The sequence below is a fragment of the Dermacentor variabilis genome, chromosome 1 (genome assembly GCF_050947875.1).
Source record: "Dermacentor variabilis isolate Ectoservices chromosome 1, ASM5094787v1, whole genome shotgun sequence".
Taxonomy (NCBI): domain Eukaryota; kingdom Metazoa; phylum Arthropoda; class Arachnida; order Ixodida; family Ixodidae; genus Dermacentor; species Dermacentor variabilis.
In genome coordinates this window covers 106,281,639-106,304,512 of record NC_134568.1, presented here as the reverse complement: position 1 = coordinate 106,304,512, position 22,874 = coordinate 106,281,639, and the positions used below count along the sequence as shown (strand labels likewise).

The window sequence follows — 22,874 nt, the reverse complement described above, 5'->3', positions numbered from 1 at the left end:
AACTTGCTGCTTATAATTTTATTGCAATATATTGCGCAGATTAACTGTGCTTATCATAGGCCAAGCATTACAGGGCCCTTCATGTTCAGGAGAGTCTACCGTGTAATGATACTTATCCATTGGGTAGCACTTGCTTTGAATTTCAGTCGTGATGCAATTCTGTTGTCTGCTTACAATGCATTCTGGTCAGAAGCGCATTTTTCCTCCCTCTGGCAGTGGGCATGGTAAACCAAACTTATATTAACAATGCTATCGGAATTGCTGTCTGTAGTTCTCCTGTCATGAGGCTAAGGAGAATATCGACTTTGTGGCATTAATTTTGATACAATCTTTCACTCGACCTCACTAATTATTCATTTTCTTTCATCTGAACTCAATAATTCCACCTCAGATCTGTACAGTGTTCTTAAATCTCTGCACTTGGAAAATTTTGTTCTGTTTAACACTTGAAGCCTCTGCAGCTTTAATGCAGATGCTAAATTATTTGATCCAATTACCAGATGGAGAGTTCGGCACATTAGTGCAATAACTTAAATATTTTAATGGCAAAGAGGTTAATAGTATGGTTGGAGTAAATGACTGAAATGGAATAGGTGAATACATGAAGTTTTGCCAAATGTTATGCAGAGGTCCACTTTTCAATAATTTACTGAACTAAAGTTGTCTTTTCTGGTGGTGTTGGCACTGAAGGCTCTGCACCCAGCACACCTGTCAGTCAGCGTCGTGGTGACAAAGGCTTGGAAACTACAACTCCAAAAAGGAGCAATTCTGCTGGGAAGCTGCTCTCCAGGGAGCATACTTTTTGCCCCAAAACAGTCATCAAGTCTGAGAGCTGCGGTCCATGTGGCAAACGCATCAAGTTCTACAAGACTGCATACAAGTGCAACCGCTGCCGCTCAGTATGCCATCCAGAGTGTAAAGATCAGGCAAGTTGGTACTTCTGGCTATACTATGCAACATCCTAAGAACTTGGTACAAGTTGAATGCACACTGCACCTGCCCTCTTCGCCTTTGTGCTCCAAAATAGTTCCCTGAGAGATGCCAAAGTAGGTCACCTGTACCATGATGTTGCTGATGAGTTAATGTAATTTTCTGGTGCATTTACAGAAATTTTACGTGCCGTAGCAGCCAAGTGGCTATGGCATTGCACTGGTGAGCTTGAGGTCGCGGGTGTGATCCCAGTCACGGTGTCCGCATTTCTATGGGAGCAAAATGTAAAAAAACGCTCATTAACTCTTTCTGTACCACGCCCATTGGGCATCGTTAGCCCGCTAACGATGGTTTGAAACGCCGGTTTCATGACTTTCTGCGCCACCCACAAAGACACTGCGCTATTGGACATGAAAGAGGAGTGCTATTCTTTCATTTAAGAAGTTCACTTTTCCCCCCAGGCAGTGATTTTCGAATGCGCTCCAAATTTTTTTCGATCGTCAAAGTAGAAAGCAAAAATGGCCGCCCACTATTGATGGTTTGAAACACTGCTTTCGAGACCTTCCGTGCCGGTAACGGACACACTGCGCGCCATAGGACGTGACGGAGGACAACTATATTTTTGTTTTCTAAGCAGCTTGCCTTTTCCTCACAAGGCGTTAATTTCTTAACACACTCTGCATCGGAGGATGCCCACAAGGCTCATTTGGCTGCAGCAGCTGAAACAAAGCAGGCCGACCCTCAGGTGGGCCTTGCTATGAGTCAGGCAGGAGTAGAAGCAAAGTGGGCTAAGCGTCATGCAGATGACAAATAACGACAGCACAAGCTGAGGTAAAGCAGTGCAAGCGGAGGTGGCAAAACGTAGAGCAGGAAAGGCCGCAGAGGTGGAGTGGCAACATCTTCTGCACATTGGTACAACAAATGCCATCAAACGAGACGTGCGAGACCTATTTCTGTCAGATCGACCATTAAAGAGACACTAAAGGCTAATACTAAGTCGACGTGGACTGTTTAAATACCATTCCAGAAGCATCTCAACGCTCGTTTTGTGCCATGAAAAAAACTTAGTCTACGAGAAAATTGCATCTGAAGGGTTCGAATACCTTTCTCGAAATTCGCATCTCCCGCCACCCAACCGGGGGAGTGGTGACGTTGCATACACCATCACCGCCCTTTGCTGCCGTTGGTGAGTGAAATGGTGTCCGACAAACGGTGGTACCGAGCCAAAACGGATAAAATCAGAGCCGCGGATTCTCTGCTGCAGCTGCTTTTTGGCGAACTGGTGTAGACCGTTTGGGCATCTCGCGACATCACATGGAAGTTGAATTCTCTGCTACTTGCAGTTTGTGCATGTTTCGCAAGCCAGCAAAACCAGCGCAGCAGTACACGATAACTACTGAAACGCGAAAGCGTGGGCGGCACGCAGTCGAGATAAAACGAAACCGTTCAACCACCCGCATCGTTGTCAAGGGTAATTTCAAAGTTCTTTTGTCTAAACATGACATAGAATGGGACAAGTGGCATTTTATTTCGTCTTATAATACAATATGAGGATATTTTGTGCAATAAGGGGTTGACTACTAATCACAGAATTTAACTGAGGAGTGCTTTTGTCATTGGGCAAGTACTTGAATGTCCCGGGGGAGTTGCTAATCATGTCGTGCATTTACCTCAATTTCTTGATTATTAAGGCTCTGTTCGCGATAGAGATTCTCAAGCACTAATTACTTCAGCTTGACTTAATATTTGCCTTTAGTGTCCCTCTAATTCTTTTTTTTTTTTTTTTTTCAGAGAAGGCTCAAGCCTCCTTTGAGCCAAACAATTTCTTCCTTTTTATTTATGCATTCTATGCATTTTTTTCTTTATATACAGTCGACTCTTGTCACAACAGACCCTGATAATCCGACAAAAAACCGTCAGTTTTATCTGAAGTCCCTAATTTCCGAGACTCCTCACTTACGAAACTTTCGTCGGGATGTCTAACAACTTTATTACAAAGAGTGGGTGACCATCGTCCAAATAAAAAAAGAAAAAAGTCGCAGTTTCGCCCGAAAGGCGAAGCATTAATTGGGATAGAAAATTGAGAGAAGCGCGGCAGCAGCCACGAGCGAATTGCCCTTCATGCTGTCTCTTGCTTCAACGCGAATGTCGAAAGCACAGTACATATGAAGCTACCGGCGCTGGGCGCACTTTGTCCACATCTCGGATCGCTTTCAAGATACGGCGTACGCACCTTCAGCAGTAGCCACTGGAGTAGAACCCCCACAATCTTTCCCTCCCCACCCCGCGACTCGCGCGAAAGATAGCGCCCCGCTTTCCTCCCTCCCTCTTGCGCAAGATATTGAGCATCAGATCGCTTTCGAGATACAGCGCCCGCGTGGGTGCGCACCTTGTCCACATCGCAGATTTCTTTCAAGATACGGTGCCCGCATAGGCAAGCACTTTATCCACATCGCAGATCACCTCCGAGATATGGTGGCCGCGCCATGTGCAGCAGCCGCTGGAGTAGATCCCCATTCTCTCTCTCCTCCCCGGTTCCGTGCCTCGCGCGCGAAAGACTGCATGTTTCCCCCTCACCTTCCTTCTTCCATCGCGCGCAATGTTGAGCCGCGATCGTCGGCTGACCCTCGTAAGTCAGTTGTCAGCCCGTGTCAGCACATCAAAAATCTGTTTTATATGCCCGATTTTCACAAAAATTGCCGCTAATTTCATCCACTGTAGCTGATAGTCCGTTGTAGCGTGGTTCATTAAAAGCAAACTTCGTTCCATTAAAATAGGCAGACCAAGCTAAGGTTGAAAAATGGTCCGTTATATCCGAAAGTCTGTTGTACACAAGTTCGTTGTAACGAGCATAGACTGCCTATGCTTAAATTATAGGATGCATGAAACGAAACCATATTTTTTTTTTTCAGACTTTTTGGCCATCATCATCATCATCAGCCTAGTTACGCCCACTGCAGGGCAAAAGCCTCTCCCATACTTCTCCAACTACCCCGGTCACGTACTAATTGTGGCCATGTTGTCCCTGCAAACGTCTTAATGTCATCCGCCCACCTAACTTTCTGCCGCCCCCTGCTACGCATCCCTTCCCTTGGAATCCAGTCCGTAACCCTTAGTGACCATCGGTTATCTTCCCTCCTCATTACATGTCCAGCCCATGCCCATTTCTTTTTCTTGATTTCAACTAAGATGTCGTTTACCCGCGTTTGTTGCCTCACCCAATCTGTTCTTTTCTTATCCCTTAACGTCACACCCATCATTCTTCTTTCCATAGCTCGTTGCGTCGTCCTCAATTTCAGCAGAACCCTTTTCGTAAGCCTCCAGGTTTCTGCCCCATATGTGAGTACTGGTAACACACAGCTGTTATACACTTTCCTTTTGAGGGATAGTGGCAACCTGCTGTTCATGATTTGAGAATGCCTGCCAAACGCACCCCAGCCCATTCTTATTCTTCTGGTTATTTCAGTCTCATGATCCGGATCCGTGGTCACTACCTGCCCTAAGTAGATGTATTCCCTTACCCCTTCCAGTGCTTCGCTACCTATCGTAAACTGCTGTTCTCTTCCGAGCCTGTTAAACATTACTTTAGTTTTCTGCAGATTAATTTTCAGACCCACCCTTCTGCTTTGCCTCTCCAGGTCAGTGAGCATGCATTGCAATTGGTCTCCTGAGTTACTAAGCAAGGCAATATCATCAGCGAATCGCAAGTTGCTAAGGTATTCTCCATCAACTTTTATCCCCAATTCTTCCCACTCCAGGCCTCTGAATACCTCCTGTAAACATGCTGTGCATAGCATTGGAGATATTGTATCTCCCTGTCTGACGCCTTTCTTTATAGGGATTTTGTTGCTTTCTTTGTGGAGGACTACGGTGGCTGTGGAGCCGCTATAGATATCTTCCAGTATCTTTACATATGGCTCATCTACACCCTGATTCCGTAATGCCTCCATGACTGCTGAGGTTTCGACTGAATCAAACGCTTTCTCGTAATCAATGAAAGCTATATATAAGGGTTGGTTATATTCTGCACATTTCTCTACCACTTGATTGATAGTGTGAATATGGTCTATTGTTGAGTAGCCTTTACGGAATCCTGCTTGGTCCTTTGGTTGACAGAAGTCTAAGGTGTTCCTCATTCTATTTATTTATTTTATTTTATTTACAAATACTGCTGTCTCAGTTTCTGAGACATAGCAGGAGTGAGTACAGAGTAACAAAAAAACAAAAAATACAATTTCAAGTACTTTTAACAAAATTCACCAGAATACTAGAAAACATTACCAGAATGCATAATTACACAATTCTTTTTCAAAATCCTCAGTACCGAGTCTGCGCAGAGACCCATCAAGTTTATTCCATAAATCCACCGTCCGTGGAAAGAAGGAAAACTTAAAAGAATCAATATTCGACCTGAAGGGCACAATGTTCAGGGGATCAGATCGTCGAGTACAGCGTGCTGAAGCTGCAACAAAAGAAATCGGCGCCAGAACACTCAAGCCGGTGTGAACTATCTTATGAAGAAGGATAACGCGATCAGAATTACGCCGATGTTCGAGAGATTGCAGCGTTAAAACGTGTGCATGCGAAGTAGGCGAGAATTGCCGGTCATAGCGACAAAAAATGAACCTAATTGCTCTTTTTTGGACAGATTCTAACATAGCTATGTCGTGCTTGAGGTGAGGTGACCAAACAACCGATGCATATTCTAGTATGGGCCTGACCAAAGTTTTGTACGCAGTCAATTTGCATTCTCTTGTTGAGTTGCTTAACGTGCGCTGGAGATACCAAAGTTTTCGACGAGCCTTATTGCAGATCATTTCAACATGCTTGCGCCATTTTAAATTTGACGCTAGAGTTACACCGAGGTACTTAAACTCCGTAACATGTACTAGACCGACTCCGTCGTTAGTATAAGTAAAAGAAAGGGGTTGTTTCTTGTTTGAAAAGGTCATGGCCACAGTCTTCTTTAAGTTAATAGACATTTGCCAGGTTTCACTCCAGTTACAAAACAATGAAAAAACGTTATTTAGCGCAACCTGATCATGAGCATCAGAGATTGTGTTGTAGATTACGCAGTCGTCTGCATACATTCTAAGTTTAACTTGAGTATCGCCAATGATTTCTGCCACGTCATTTATGAAAATAATGAACAAAAGCGGCCCCAGCACCGAGCCTTGCGGCACCCCAGATGTAATCTGTACCTCAGACGACTTCGCGTGGTTATACGTAACAAACTGAGAGCGCGACCGTAAGTAATCAGCTATCCAATCAACCAGCTTGCTGTCACCAAAATATGTACGAAGTTTAACTAAAAGCTTAGCATGGCAAACTAAATCGAAGGCCTTAGAATAGTCAATAAATATGGCATCAAGCTGTCCTCGGCTGTTAAGGGAAGATGCAATGTCATGCGTAAATTCAAGCAACTGCGTAACAGTGGAATAGCCAGCACGAAAACCGTGCTGCGATTGGGAAAGAATATTGTTGGCATTTAGGTATTCCACAATGTGCTTGTGAATAATGTGCTCCAAGAGTTTCGAGCTGGTGGAAAGTAAAGATATTGGCCTATAATTCGGTATTATTTGTTTGTTTCCCGATTTTAATACGGGCACGACATTAGCCAATTTCCACAGCCGGGGCACTGTTGTAGAGTCTATTGATTTTTTAAATATTATAGTCAGATAGCTTGCGCACCATTCCGAGTACCTCTTTAGGAACATATTTGGAATGCCGTCTGGGCCTGGGCTTTTCGTTACATCAAGTTTTAATATGAGGTTATGTACTCCAGAGGAGGTTACATCAGGATTTGGAAGAGAGGGCAGATTGCGGCACGCGGAAAATGGAGGATTGGTGCCATTATCGGTAGAAAAAACAGATTCGAAGAAGTTGTTGAAGGCGTTGGCTATAGTTTCAGATTGGGAGCAGGATTGGTCATTAACAATAAAGGAAGAAGGTAGAGACGATGCAGGACTAATCGATCTCCAGAACCTAGATGGGTTTTTTTTCATAAATGTAGCCAATGTATTATTAAAGTAAAAGCTCTTAGCCTCTTGCATTTTCGCTCTTAATTTAGACTTCAACGTGTTGAAGAAAGAAGCATTGTTCTTACACTCGGAACGGCTTCGCTTACGCAGCCGCTTAATGCGACGAGTGAGCTGAATTATCTCCCTATTATACCAAGGGTGTCTTTGGTTCCGTTTAATACATCTTTGGGGCACGTACTTTGACAGGCATTCATGTACAATGTCACAAAATTTAAGGAGCAACGTGTCTACATTGTGCAGTTCACTACAGTGTTGGAAGTCATCAAAAGTTGAGGCTAAAGTGTCAAGTACGGAAGTATCGTCAGCTGCAGAAAAGTTCAAAACGGTTGTGAATGCAGGTCTTAGTCGAGGGCACACTAAGTTCAAGGCAATTTCAACTGCTTTGTGGTCAGATAAGCCTTCGGTGACTTCACATTTAACTCCATGCGATAAGAGTTGTTGGTTTACAAATACAAGGTCTAATATTGAGTTTTCGCGCGTTACGAAATCCACAAGTTGAGTTAACCCAAATGAAATAACCAGGTCGATCAGGGAAGCACAAAGCGCCCTATCACGGCCAGTTGGGGTAAGTGTGCTCCAGTTAATGCATGGGAGATTGAAATCCCCTGCTAACAATAGTTTGCAACCACACAGCTTGTTACTAATAAGGTACTCATTGATAGCAGGAAAAATATCGTCGGAGTTCGGAGGGCGATAAATAACACCAACAACTATTACAATACCTCTGCTGTATACTTTGCACCAAATAGCCTCAATGCCAGGAAGGTGAGGTAATAAAGAAAATTTAAGGCTTGTTTTAATGAGAACTGCCACACCACCACCACGGCCAACTTCTCTGTCCTTCCGAAGTAGTGAATAACCGGGAGGCGAAATTTCGATATCAATAACAGATTCATGTAACCAAGTCTCTGTAAGACAGACAATTGATGGGCTGTGGCTTTCCACCAAACAATTGAGAGCTTCAACTTTGTTGAGTACACTCCTCGCATTTACATTGAGGACAGTTATATTCTGCTCGCAGCGTCAGTCAACACGAGCCGAAGCAGTATTAGCCGAAGCTCTATTCCTGCCAGTCGCTTTTGCAGAAGCCGATTTCACGGGAGCCGAAGGCACAGAGGCTGACACCGTTGAAGGCGAGCGCGCTGAAGCCTGAACAATGACATTCTTATCAGTGTCCCACATGTAACGAACACCATCAATCGTGAGTGTGTCATGTTTAAGTCTATATTTACCAGCATTCTTGCGCATATCTTGCGAATTCTGCCACAGCGCTCTACGTGCCATCCGTACACGTGCAGAGTAGTCCTCGTTTATGTATATATTAGTCCCCTTAAGTTTCCGGGCGTTGTTCAATATAGCAACCTTTGTTCTGAAATCCAGTAATTTAATGATTACTGGCCGAGGTTTATCCTTTCTTTCAACTCCAAGCCTGTGGCAACGCTCTATGTCGTCACATTTTACACCGAGTTTAACTGATACAAGTTCCAATACAGATTTAAGCAGATCATCAGCCGACTCGGAAGGCTTCTCACGCAAGCCATGAATAACCAAATTGTTTTTTCGGAGTCGATTTTCTAAGTCATCGTTCTGACGATCTAGCTTGTCTACTAGTTTTTGAAGCGCACCGACGGTGTGCTCCAGTTCGCTTACACGTGGTGCAATGTTTGACATAGTCGCCGCCATTTGCTCAACATTTTTTAGACGACTATCAAAGGATGCAACCGTTTCAGATAGGCTAGCTATATCTTGGCTGATGCGGGCCTGCCCATCCAGCAGTTGCGACAGCATTTCGTCCACATTTGGTCCAGGATTGGTCTCAACGTCACCGCAAAGTAACAGCAATGACATTTTTAGGCAATGCACCAATTCTTTCAAAACGGCAGTACAATTCAGAGGGTCCGGCAGCAGCAGCAAACAACGATTATCACTTCTGTAACATTTACAATTGTATGTTACCTGCAAGATGAAACAGACGTGCTTGAAACGGGCGTTCGCCATGCCGCCACCGGACCCACTGAAGTAGTGATCCCACGGAGCTGCTCTTATAGCCTTGGGCATCCATGCTGCCAGCGCCACCTTTGTACCATGACGTGTGCGGTTGAGATAGTTGTTCATAGGCACGCTGATGGACGGAAAATCCATCTCCGGAACAGCAGCGCATCCCTGCGCAGGCGCAGATGGAACACCACTGTCGGTTTGGGCGCTGCTCGATCGCGGTAGGAGCCTGTGCGGCGTGTCGTTTGCAGGATCTCGTAGCAGAACATCGGGACTACTGGTGATAGCGGCAATCTGCAAGATGAAACAGACGTGCTTGAAACGGGCGTTCGCCATGCCGCCACCGGACCCACTGAAGTAGTGATCCCACGGAGCTGCTCTTATAGCCTTGGGCATCCATGCTGCCAGCGCCACCTTTGTACCATGACGTGTGCGGTTGAGATAGTTGTTCATAGGCACGCTGATGGACGGAAAATCCATCTCCGGAACAGCAGCGCATCCCTGCGCAGGCGCAGATGGAACACCACTGTCGGTTTGGGCGCTGCTCGATCGCGGTAGGAGCCTGTGCGGCGTGTCGTTTGCAGGATCTCGTAGCAGAACATCGGGACTACTGGTGATAGCGGCAATCTGCAAGATGAAACAGACGTGCTTGAAACGGGCGTTCGCCATGCCGCCACCGGACCCACTGAAGTAGTGATCCCACGGAGCTGCTCTTATAGCCTTGGGCATCCATGCTGCCAGCGCCACCTTTGTACCATGACGTGTGCGGTTGAGATAGTTGTTCATAGGCACGCTGATGGACGGAAAATCCATCTCCGGAACAGCAGCGCATCCCTGCGCAGGCGCAGATGGAACACCACTGTCGGTTTGGGCGCTGCTCGATCGCGGTAGGAGCCTGTGCGGCGTGTCGTTTGCAGGATCTCGTAGCAGAACATCGGGACTACTGGTGATAGCGGCAATCTGCAAGATGAAACAGACGTGCTTGAAACGGGCGTTCGCCATGCCGCCACCGGACCCACTGATTACCTTAGGCGATTACCTTAGTAAATACTTTGTAGGCAACGGACAGTAAGCTGATCGGTCTATAATTTTTCAAGTCTTTGGCGTCCCCTTTCTTATGGATTAGGATTATGTTAGCGTTCTTCCAAGATTCCGGTACGCTTGAGGTCATGAGGCATTGCGTATACAGGGTGGCCAGTTTCTCTAGAACAATCTGTCTACCATCCTTCAACAAATGTGCTGTTACCTGATCCTCCCCAGCTGCCTTCCCCCTTTGCATATCTCCCAAGGCTTTCTTTACTTCTTCCGGCGTTACCTTTGGGATTTCGAATTCCTCTAGACTATTTTCTCTTCAATTTTCGTCGTGGGTACCACTGGAACTGTATAAATCTCTATAGAACTCCTCAGCCACTTGAACTATCTCATCCATATTAGTAATGATATTGCCGGCTTTGTCTCTTAACGCATACATCTGATTCTTCCCAATTCCTAGTTTCTTCTTCACTGTTTTTAGGCTTCCTCCGTTCCTAAGAGCATGTTCAATTCTATCCATATTGTACTTCTTTATGTCAGCTGTCTTACGCTTGTTGATTAACTTCGAAAGTTCTGCCAGTTCTATTCTAGCTGTAGGGTTAGAGGCTTTCATACATTGATGTTTCTTGATCAGATCTTTTGTCTCCTGCGATAGTTTGCTGGTATCCTGCCTAACAAAGTTACCACCGACTGCCATTGCACACTCCTTAATGATACCCACAAGATTGTCGTTCATTGCTTCAACACTAGGGTCCTCTTCCTGAGTTAAAGCCGAATATCTGTTCTGTAGCTTGATCTGGAATTCCTCTATTTTCCCTCTTACCGCTAACTCATTGATCGGCTTCTTATGTACCAGTTTCTTCCGTTCCCTCCTCAAGTCTAGGCTAATTCGAGTTCTTACCATCCTATGGTCACTGCAGCGTACCTTGCCGAGCACGTCTACATCTTGTATGATGCCAGGGTTCGCGCAGAGTATGAAGTCGATTTCATTTCTAGTCTCACCATTCGGGCTCCTCCACGTCCACTTTCGACTAACCCGCTTGCGGAAAAAGGTGTTCATTATCCGCATATTATTCTGTTCTGCAAACTCTACTAATAATTCTCCTCTGCTATTCCTAGAGCCTATGCCATATTCCCCCACTGACTTGTCTCCAGCCTGCTTCTTGCCTACCCTGGCATTGAAGTCGCCCATCAGTATAGTGTATTTTGTTTTGACTTTACCCATCGCCGATTCCACGTCTTCATAAAAGCTTTCGACTTCCTGGTCATCATGACTGCATGTAGGGGCATAGACTTGTACCACCTTCAATTTGTACCTCTTATTAAGTTTCACAACAAGACCTGCCACCCTCTCGTTAATGCTATAGAATTCCTGTATGTTACCAGCTATTTCCTTATTAATCAGGAATCCGACTCCTAGTTCTCGTCTCTCCGCTAAGCCCCGGTAACACAGTACATGCCCGCTTTTTAGCACTGTATATGCTTCTTTTGTCCTCCTAACCTCACTGAGCCCTATTATATCCCATTTACTACCCTCTAATTCCTCCAATAACACTGCTAGACTCGCCTCACTAGATAGCGTTTAACGTTAAACGTTGCCAGGTTCAGATTCCAATGGCGGCCTGTCCGGCCTTAATCAGTACATTTTAACCTTCCCTGATGAAGCCAAACTGTCGGAAAAATTAGATGTCTTCATTTTTCTGTGTCCTGTTATTCAAGTACCTTAAATACTGGATCCAAGGACATGTCTGAATTCATTTTATATATATATATATATATATATATATATATATATATATATATATATATATATATATATATATATATATGGGCATCCGCTAGTCTGCTCTGTGTCACAGCCGTGACCGTTGTGCTGTAGTTCCCACCTAATTCAGTTGCGCAAATTTGAGTCATCTCATACAGCTTGTCTCATTAATAATGTTACTGGTTACATGCAATTTGTTACTAAAAAAAAGTAACTGAATTACAGTGAGCGCTACTGAGTAAAAAAAAACGACCAATTGCAAAACTGCCAAACAAATGTAATTGATTACATGTAATTTGTTACACACAAGTCTGATATATATATATATATATATATATATATATATATATATATATATATATATATATATATATATATATATATATATATATATATATCATACACATGCACAGTTAAACCTCGATGTAACAGTCGGCAAAATCTGCATTTTGCTCCGCTATATCCAAATTTTGCTGTATTGAAATTCAATCTTTTTTGCAAATGAGTAGAATCGCCGATCAATTTTTCTTGCATGGGAAGGGGCTGCAGAATTTTCAGAAATATAGGGCAGTCGAAAAAAGAAAAGTTGAATGAGAAAACAATTCATCTTGATAAATTTGGGAGTTGGCGACGAATGATACGGTTTCATGCCACGTACGTCAACAATATCTTTTTGGCGGTACGAATTAAGCGAAGCCAGCCACACTTTCACGTGCACTCTGCCCCCGCGGCTAATCGCGGCGCCCGTACTGGGACGGCGCTATCAAGAGAAGTGCCCGCAGTGGCAAGCGAATGCTTTGTCCGCCTCTCGCTCTAATGGGTCACCAAAACTCGAGATTACGCAACCTCCAACACTAAACACGCGGTAAGACAGCTTACATGGTGCTACACCATCTTGGTATGCCCACTCTGCGTGCGCGGCAGATTGCCTCTAAAGCAGGGTGGGCGGCTGCATATGTGCTTAGCTGCACTTACAACCATGCGCAGCCACGGCTGAGACGTGCATCAAATTACCCCCCACTCCACACCCCCCCACGCTCGCTCCCCTCCCCCTCTTTGCCTTTGTGCAGGCGGGAAAGCAGCACTTGTGAAGCCACCATGTTTCTTCTCTCACCCTCGTACACTTTCACTCGCACCTAAAGCTCACAGTGCGCGTGGCACGATGGGATCTTATCGCACTTGGACTTTATGTGGAACATGATGCGGCTCCACTTCGGCGGTCGCTCTTGTCTCGCGGCGTGTGGTTGGAGAGGTGCATTTGCAAACAGCCGCTTGTGATTCAAGCATTTGTCTGTCTGCATCCACCAGTCTCCATTTAGTCTCTGCATTCTTTTGCGACAGCAGTGAAATTTCATTATATTGAAATGGCATACAAACTCACTTTGTTATATTGAAGTTCTAAATGCATGGTGTTTTATGGACAAGAGGTTATGAAAAGTTAAATACTTCATTATATCGAGAATTTCATTATATCAAAGTTTGTTATATCGAGCTTTAACTATATATGTGTATATATATTAAAAATGCACAAAAATTACCACTACACCCCAAGCACAGAACAAGAACCACCTGATGAATTACTTGGGCGTTGGATGTATGCGGATAAATTTGAATGTCAGTATGTGTGATGGCTTAATGATCTGTGAATCTCATAGCAAAATGCTAAATTAAATAGTCATTAACAACTCTTTACACTTGCCTCTAGTACAGCTATTATGCTTTGATATGCAGTAAAATGTTAATTCGGATTTCACAAGGCTGCAAGAAATGTCCGAATTAACTGAATGTAGCATTATCGAGAGTATCAAAAAAACAATGAACAGATGCCTACTAGTACGTCAACATCCTTTTATTTACTGAACTAATCTGCAAATCCTGTTTCTACTTTGCAGAAAAGCAGTGCGGAAGCTGCAATTCTCATGTCGCGACTTCTTTCTCAGCGCAGCTACAGTGCGCGTTTTCATCCGAGACACGCTTTTCACTACCACTTGCAGATCCCGATTATTTTTTTCGCTAGTGAGCTGGTCGCCAACAGATGGTCCATCCATCGTGATGTAGTCGGCACTCTTCACCCTCGATAGCTTCTGCCATGTTGGTGGCATTACGCACGCAGCTATTGCACCAAGCCAAAACGAAACTGCGGTCACTATTGACACAATCATGGACGGTAACTGTGCAGTTATGAAGGCACACACAGCCAACTCGGAGTTATGTGCGGTGATAAATACAAGAATGAAGACTGTAAAGGCGCAACTAGCCACAAAGTGTTCCAGCATTCCTGTCATTCACATACGGTGCCCGCTGATGACTATGGAGATGTGGACTCCACTGCCTTCGTGTTCGCAAATTTGCTCCCTGGGCTATGCAGCTACATTAGGAACAGGAGCGGACATTTCTTTTTTTTTTTCACTCTTCTTGAGAACGGTTTTGCGAATCTAGCTCTTATTGTTATCTTTGAAGGTTAACATATATATATATATATATATCCTCCTGAGACCCGGGATGCATTTGGGTGCACAGATTTTTACCAAACTTTCAGAATAAATCAGGGTGGTTATGAAGGTGAAAAGTGTTAAATGTTTTTTCAATAGCCGTGATAATTTCAGCTCAGCGCGATGTCCAATATATTGGACACTGGGATGCTACCCGGTCTTTCTTCACCCAGGGCGCACGTAATGACATACCGCGGATATTACGCAAAACTCATGTGCAAAAATATTTTAACAACTCAAAAGGCAAAGTATTCAATAAAGTACATAAGAAGAGCATTCCTCTGCTCAAAAAAAAATTTCGCTCTTGTGTTCACTTCCCGTGGGCAATTTCAAAACACCTGTTTGTCCTTGGTGATGCAGAAGAAGAGCCGACATTTGGTGCAAAAGAACTTTGTTTTCATGTCGCAGCCCTGTAGTCTGCAACGGGCAGTGTTTGCAGTGTCTGCCAGTATTGAGTAGTGGGTAGTGCTCTTTTCTTGCTGTTCTCGAGGAGACAGCCGAGCCTGCTTTGATGGCGGATGCCACTCGGCTTCGTTCTCACTCTCCGTTTCATCCTGCTTCTTCCCTTGAGCCACGAGAGCCTCAGCAACAGATTGGTGGAACTGCATATATTTGAGTATTTATTTCCGCTGTTTCTTTAGGGAGCGTATGTCCCGCGTGTTCTGCACCCAGGAGTTGTTGAGGGCAATGTCGAGGTGAAAGATGGCTCTGATTGTCCACTTGTTCACGCCTGCTTTTATCCTGTAGTAACTTATCATTCGGTCTGCCTTGTCAACAACGCCCATGTTGAAATTGTACATGCGAACAATATCTGGTAGAGGGATATTGATATTTTTGCCTTACGAGACCATCTGCGACAGTAGGTGTCTTGCGGATCGAAGCCATGGATTGAAAAAAGAAACGTTATTGGAATAATTCATAAGACACGCGAGGCCGGTCCCCCGAAGAAAAAAAGAGACGCAATTTCGTCCGCAAGCCGCTAAACGCCATCAGTACTCGCCTACTGTTCATAACAAGGCCATTGAAAAAGCGCGGTCAAAATAACCGGGTTGAGTCCTAGCGTCCAACGTAATGGACACGCGAAATCAAAGGAAGAGTAAAAAAAGGTAAGCGCGCGAATAGTTAAAATTTTGTATTCTGCGCGTACGCTGTTGTATCAACTTTAATATAAAATCAAAGATATGCACTAAAAGCAGGTAGAAATACGAGAAACAGTGCTTGCTTCTCCGGCAGCTGCCGTAAAACGCCGCGCCGCTTAATGCCGCCATTGTGGAACTGTTTCGGCGGGAATTTGAACGATGTATTTTCATCAATGCTGCATAGATGGCGCAAGCAGGTGTCCAATAAGTTGTACAGTGTGGTTTTATGAGGATGAAAGCCTTGTCACAGGAGTACTGTCTCATATCTGAATGTCCAATATATTGGACAAATCCCCATAGCGGGGTCTCAGGAGGATATATATATATATATATATATATATATTATTTCAAGGCTGAAAATCTTTCAGAGGTTTTTGAAATGTTCATCCTTTCAGTCTTGGGATTTTTGAAAAGGGACGCACCTCTAGTGTCTGTTTCCTTTCTTTTTCTTTTCTCAGATAACATAAAACGAACACAACGCTTTACTTTAGGTTATTCAGAAGAGGAATGTGACTGATAATAGCAAATGTACTCTTAGTATGGTCCTCACTAGAGATAAAAAAAATGTATGGGTATGTCAGTGACATGGTGGAACAGAAACACAGAAACATGCTGGTAAGTCAGCGGCACTGAAAGAGTTTAGCACGAATAGTTACCTACTTACTCAACATTGACACTTGGTATTTGAGGCACTTATGCACATCTGTTAGTGGTAGTTCATGTCTTGATATTTATGCACAACACCATTTAGCATAATGAGATGCTCCCTGTGGCCAATTTAGCATTTGCACATGCCTTTGAATAAAGTAATTACAAGTGGATTTTCTTCCAGCTACGAGGTTGAATGAACACGCACCAGCGGTAGCACACATTCTTATGCATTGACGACAGATTGAATTTGAATGTTCAGCTAAAGATGGCACTGCTCCTGTAAAAAAAAAAAAAAAAGAGTTCTCAGACTTCTGCTGCTAAAGAGTTTGGCATATAATTTTCAGGATTCACAGAATTGGTAAAACAAACACCAACACCATTATTCTCAATTCATGAGAGCATGGTGCACTGACAACCTTCCTTCCTTTTTTTAGATCTATTTTATCAGTTGCTACACAAAGCAGTAATCCCTTAGGAAACTGTTTGAGTATTGGTAATGTTTGAATATTGCTAACATCACAATGTTGTGTAATCGTCAGAGTGCACACTCTTCAATCTTTCTCGTGGCCCGGCTAAGAGAGATATGGAGATAAGATTTGGTTTAAGAGAGATGAAGTGGAGATGGGAATGTAAAATTTAAGGTTGTTTGGTAGTTATCGTAGTAGTAATTAGTCGCTAAAAATGGGCTAAATTGAGGGCTAGTGGCATGCTAACTAAGGGCAGCAGGAAGAAATTAGCCATGCAGAGCTTGCGAAGTCACATTAACTGCAATGTCATAGTTGTTCACAGCTGGGGAGAAATCACTTTCTGGTCGTGCAATGGGGCTATCGGGTGAGGAAGTGGGACCTCATACTGGCACCATGTGACGTCTTGAGTGAGGTTTAAATGGGCTCCTTGTAAGACCAAGCAATTTGAAGATGAGCCAAGTCTTTCTGATTGTGTCAGTGATGCGGAAAGAGCCAACGTTTAAGCTTGTATATAGGAACAGGTTCAAACTGCTTTGCGCACTAAATTGCTTAAACTCTGACCTCGAAAATTTATTGTATAGTTTTGGCTGTGTATCAGTCTACAAAGAACATATAACAGCCACAAGAATTTTTTTTAAGTGCTGTAATAGCAAAGTTACAGGCATTTGATGAACCGCTATGCAGCCATCAAGGTTCCTCCTTCACCTTCGCTGCCCTCCCCATATATGCTTTCTCCTACTCTCTGCACACTCGCCAAACTCCATGCAGTGCAGCGAAAGCTATGGGTCACATCAATGAATACTTTGTTTAGCACAAAACGACAGGCACAAGAAAGACGACCAGGACAAGGCGCTACTCTCAAAGTTGAGAGTAGCGCCTTGTCCTGGTCGTCGTTCTTGTGCCTGTCGTTTTGCACTAAACAAGGTATTCGTGGATTCGCACCAACTAGCCCGCCAACGCATTGTGCGGGGTCACATCAACACCAGAAAAAAGGCTCCTCCATCGTCTACCCCTAATCACCCTCCGCACAACACCGACTAAATGGAAGCTTCCCTGAGGAATCGGTAGCACCCAATGGGTGCACCGTTTTCCTTTTTGGAGCACACAGCCAGCTCTTGTCACATTGGCAGTGTCGTACCTGGTTGGCCAACCAATTGACAACTTTTACTCAAGTCGTGTCATGCACAGAACCCTGCTGGTGTTATGACATGCTAAGAAGGGGCCAGAAAAGCCTGGAGAGGAGCACAGGATTGTTACTTGAGTTTGCGGCTTTTCCACAGCGCATAATACTGCCCTGTTGGCCAAAGATGATCGTCGCAGTATTCTGTGCATGATGCGTATGTTTATTTAGGTGTTAAATATGTCAGAGGAGGTTTTAGGAGCCTTTTGATACCAAAAGTGTGTCAATTTCAAATATTTTTAAGGGGACTTATAGTTTAATGCCCATGAAGATTAATCCTTGTAGGAGGCTCTGATTGACTGAAACAGTGGTGGCAGCTGTACTGTGTTGTTGAATTGAGAAGTCTTAACAAATTGCTTGTCAGCCATAGTTTGAGTTCCACACTTTGAGTCGTGCTGTTCGTTAGGTGACTTGCAAGACAAAACAGTGCTGCTCCTGCTTGTTTGCTTCACTGTGCCGTTGATCATGCCCACCCAAAGTCAATTTATCTTTTGCATAAAATGCATGGCATTGCTTGTTTTTGCCTGTGTATTTGTGAAAATCATTCCATTGAGTAATTATATTTGTACAGTAGAACTCTATTAATGCATTTTTCAAGGGACTACATAAATAAAACCTAACAGCCGGGAAAATGTAACAGTGAGGAAGGGCATGAATTACCACAGCACTGTCATAGACAGCTCTGAATGACTGCCAGTACAGTTATTAGATGTCACGGTGCTCGTACTGTGACCAGCGAAAGGTGCATGTGCACATTTATATTTAAGGAACACATACTGTATCCTGTGACAGTGGCCCTTTTCCCATCTTCATATGCTTCACTATGATATTTTGTGTAGGCTTCACCTCATAACATCTCTTTATTGGGGCGAAGCTTATTAAAGAGAAATGACCAATTATGCAACGCATATGATACTTTTGCTGGCCCCAAAATAAATGTAGCCTGTGCCCAGCAGGTGTGGCCGGGTGTGTATGGTTCCCTGTTTCAGCTGCTGCACACCTTTTCGGGTGCTTCGCTAACGCGACTGCTCTGTACACTTTTTCTTCCGATGCTTGTTCAGCACCTGGCTTGTGCAACTTCAGTCGCTTATTCAAACTCAAGTGTTTCGATATTCTGGTCACTTGTTGCAATGTGCGAGAGCAAATTTCCCTCTGCAGCACTAAATTTTCCTGACTGCTGCGTTAAACGCAACGCAAGATGCAGGAATAGTACAGAATGGCAACGTATGAAGTGGGAACATGACACTACATGGCAATCAATGGGATTTAGGTCAGCGCCATGAAAATGACATAGCAGTCGGGAAAATGCAACAGTGAGGAATGTATCAATGGAACTTCATTGTATAATGTTCTGTGTTCTCTGCCAAGTGGGAACTTCATTTGATGAGCTCTGGCACATTGCAGCCACCTGCCAGTGTGTGCAAGCCTAGTGGGCCCACAGTTTTCATTGTAACTGGATTTACATGACTGCTGCTGCTACATGAACCAATCTGGGTGCGTTCTGACAGAGGCTGTCATGATGGGCGTCCATGATAATGTGGGCCTGGATGTGTGCACTCCGCCGCTTGCAAAGCCGTTATCGTTGGGCTTTGTCATCATGTGTTATGTGACTTGTTTTGAACAGGTACCTTTGCCTTGCATTACGGCCAGCCAGACACCTACACAAGGGGGAGCTGCAGGCCGCCGGGGCACAATTATCTCTGATCATGTGCCATCCATGCCTCCAATGGTACCTGCTCTTGTTATCCACTGCATACAAGAGGTGGAAAGACGAGGGCTGCGAGATGTTGGACTCTATCGGTAAACGCTTTTTGCAGTTGAACTTGTTGGCTTCAATTTATGTGAATGTGCAGCCTCTCATGCTGGCTGAAAATTTTTTTACCATTTTCCATGTAGAAAGCATGGAATGCCACGGTACTAGTCAGTTTCACTGGGCAGTCCCACCATAGATTGCTGAACTATGGGCCTGATAATACATTCTAAAGCTGAGCTCTCAACTTCAGACAGTGCTTGCTATCAAAAACAGTCATGCCCATTTAGAACAATGCATGACCATTATTTATCTGTACTCTAATTGTGCAATTTTGGCCCGGCGCACATCCACTACTGGCACCACTGTGTACAACTGCACACCCCATGAAGATGTAAGCATGTGCAAATAGTAGATTTTGAGTACGAATTGAATTTTGAATAGCTGTTGTGCAGAGAAGTGGCTGCAAACTTGTATGCATAGGAACTACTGTATCTTGGAATTTATGACTTGGTTCTGTGGAACAATGGGACCAAAATTTAGTTTGGTAGAACTCGTTAACTAATGTCAGATACATCCGCCGTAGTGGCTTAGTGTTATGGTATTGCACTGCTAAGCACAAGGTCGCAGTATCAAATCCTGGCAGCAGCGGCTGCATTTTGATAGGGGCAAAATGCAGAAACGCCTGTGTCTTGCGCTTTGAGGGCATGTTAAAAATCCCCTGGTGGTCAAAATTAATCCAGTGTCCTCACTACGGCTCGCCTCATAATCAAAATGATTGCTTTGGCATGCAAAACCCCAGAATTCAATTCCATTCAAATGTCAAGGATACATAGAATTTAATGAATGGCAAAGCATGATGCAACTACCTTTGTGCATGTAGGAAGTGAATAAGAACACAAAAGTAAAACAACGCACAAATCAACAATGTAGACTTTTGCAATAATTACAGAAAATGTAAACAAAAGATAGTTCCATACCAGTGCTTTTATTCTGGTTAGATGTCTCGGTGTTCATACCGTAACCAGAGATGGCATGTGCACACAAGGAACGTGTACTAAGCCCTGTCAGTGTCCCTTTCCACCCTTGGTATGCTTCGCTGCACGGCAAATATGGTTCACCGCATAACACACTTGTATTGCGGCGAAGCTGAATATAGGAAACCGATCATTGTACACCTTTTGAAGCAAATATCGAATAGAACAATATTCGAAATTACCATTTGGAAATCCAAATATTTGCACACTACAAGAATGCCTAAAAATCAGCACGAACAAAAATATTTGAAACGCGCTATATACATACATGTTAAAGCACTTCTTATTGCATTTGCACTCCAAAATTTCTTGACATGTGCGATGACCACATGAAGCCAAGGAAAACATCGGGGGAATTAGCTGTTGTTAAAACTGAAATGTACAAGATAATGAAGAAAAGGGAAATGAAAGTGGACAAAGATAACTTGTCGCCGGTGGAAGCCAAATTCACAGCTTCTGCATTACGCGTCTGTTGCACTACCAATTGTGCCACGGCGACGGCTATCAATCCATCCACTAACTTGGGTATTTATGCTTACTAGATCTAGCCCTAGGAGATCACCCACTCAGAGCCATGGTGGGTGAAGTATTCATGTTACATGTGCCAAGTATGTTAGTGAAAAATTACAATGTAGACTCCTGTGTGTTTGTTGCGGCAGTGTCATCATTTAGTGTGTTCTCTTGTTCCATTATTTTTTCCAATAATGATTTGGACTAAGTTGCGTTACGTGTGTGGCACCTTACTTGGCCATTATCTTAGAACCAAGTTATACATTATAAATTGTGTGTCGCTCTGGAATTTTGATACCCATAAGCAACTATTTATAAGAGTATTGAGTCCAGTGGTTCCAAGGGACATACTAATTTATGGCACCTTTGTTTGTTTCGGAGCACTCCTCCAGTGCCGCCAATGTAAGGCACCAACTAACTTTTCTAGGAGCCATGACATGGTAGTTCTACTATTCTCAGTTTATCATGGATGGTATACTGAGAGTGGAGGGGCTGATGTGGTTATACAGTAGACTTCCGTTAATTCGACTGACTGGACTGACGAAATTGGTCTAATTATCCAGCAGGCTAAATGAAACAATACACAAAACTTTGAAACATACCGCTGATTCATAGTATGTATTTTCATCAATTCTAAAACGACCTCGAATCAAATGCTCACCCAGTTTTTACGAGTTCGAAGTATAAAAATTACATTAAAGTTTCTAAGCAAACTAAAAATTGAACATGCACTCAATATTTTATCAAGAAAACAAACTGTACCATGCCTTCAATTTCTGGCAATAAGAAAAAGACAAAACCAGCAAACTTTACCTTCACAGAATGGAACTTTATTTGCCTTATGTCCACTGTCATCATTCTTCGACAGCACTTTATCACTGTCTATTAGCCCCGCAAATCCAACATATTTGATAAGCTGAATTTGGTGCCTAAACACTGAGTGCAGGTAACCCAGTATAGAACCCATACTAGCGTTTTTGATATGCTAGAGAGAGTTTTCAGTTGTGAATAGTTCAGCAAATCAATTACTAATTAAGTCATTACTATACTAATCCATTTTTACTTAATTATCGTTGCACTGTTTTCTTTGTACCAATGGCCAGAAATAAATGTCAACAAGTTATTTTATTTGATCTGGTATGGCGATCGGGCTTTATGATGTTAAGAACCACAGCGTGTTGCCTTCTTACAGTTGATAGGGCATAGTGATAGTCTGCATTTATCAAATGACTTTGGAACAATTTCAAATAGGATTGTGGCCCAAGCCTAGACTGACCACTTCGCTTGTTCATTCTGCAACGCGTACAATTCTCTCGAATGCCAAGAACATATGGTGCTACTTTTTGCCACTAGCTTAACATGAAAGATAACTTAATGTTTGAATGTTGGAAAGTTTGTTCTGTTGCCAGCCAGGGAGATGATTCTAAGCGTATAATTGAGGTCGAGGGAATCGGAAAGGATGAGAAAGCAAACAAAAACAAGGAAACAAACGCCAATAGCTCACTAAAGGTCACATGATCTAACACCTATGTGACATTTGAAGGCACAGGCATTTTTAAGTAAAGGAATGCACAGAACAAATTACCATTAGTATGGAGAGGCCACACAGGTGGCGAGGGCAGACATTACTGTAGATGCAGTCGCTTATATCAGTGTTGTGCTTACATAATGCCATGATTGTACCTCAATAACATTGTCAATTTAATTGCAAAATAAAGAGCAGCAAAGGTCTGCCAGGAGTGAGTTCATTGCAGTGCATCTATCTCTAGTTTCAACTGAGCAAACAAGGATGTTTATTTCAGCTTATAATGGGAAAGTGAATTTACAACGGTATCTATATGTATGTGTGTGTGTGTGTGTGTGTGTGTGTGTTTATAAACTTCTG

General features: G+C 43.5%; 1 protein-coding gene across 1 annotated transcript in view; it reads left to right on the top strand.

Moving 5' to 3' along the window:
* LOC142582593 (rac GTPase-activating protein 1-like) overlaps positions 1–22,874 on the top strand; it is a 90,598-nt gene that overhangs the window by 13,128 nt on the left and 54,596 nt on the right. Inside the window, exons 8-9 of the mRNA XM_075692472.1 lie at positions 691–926; positions 19,317–19,492. Coding sequence (XP_075548587.1) covers positions 691–926; positions 19,317–19,492 — 412 coding nt within the window. The remainder of the gene's footprint in view (positions 1–690; positions 927–19,316; positions 19,493–22,874) is intronic.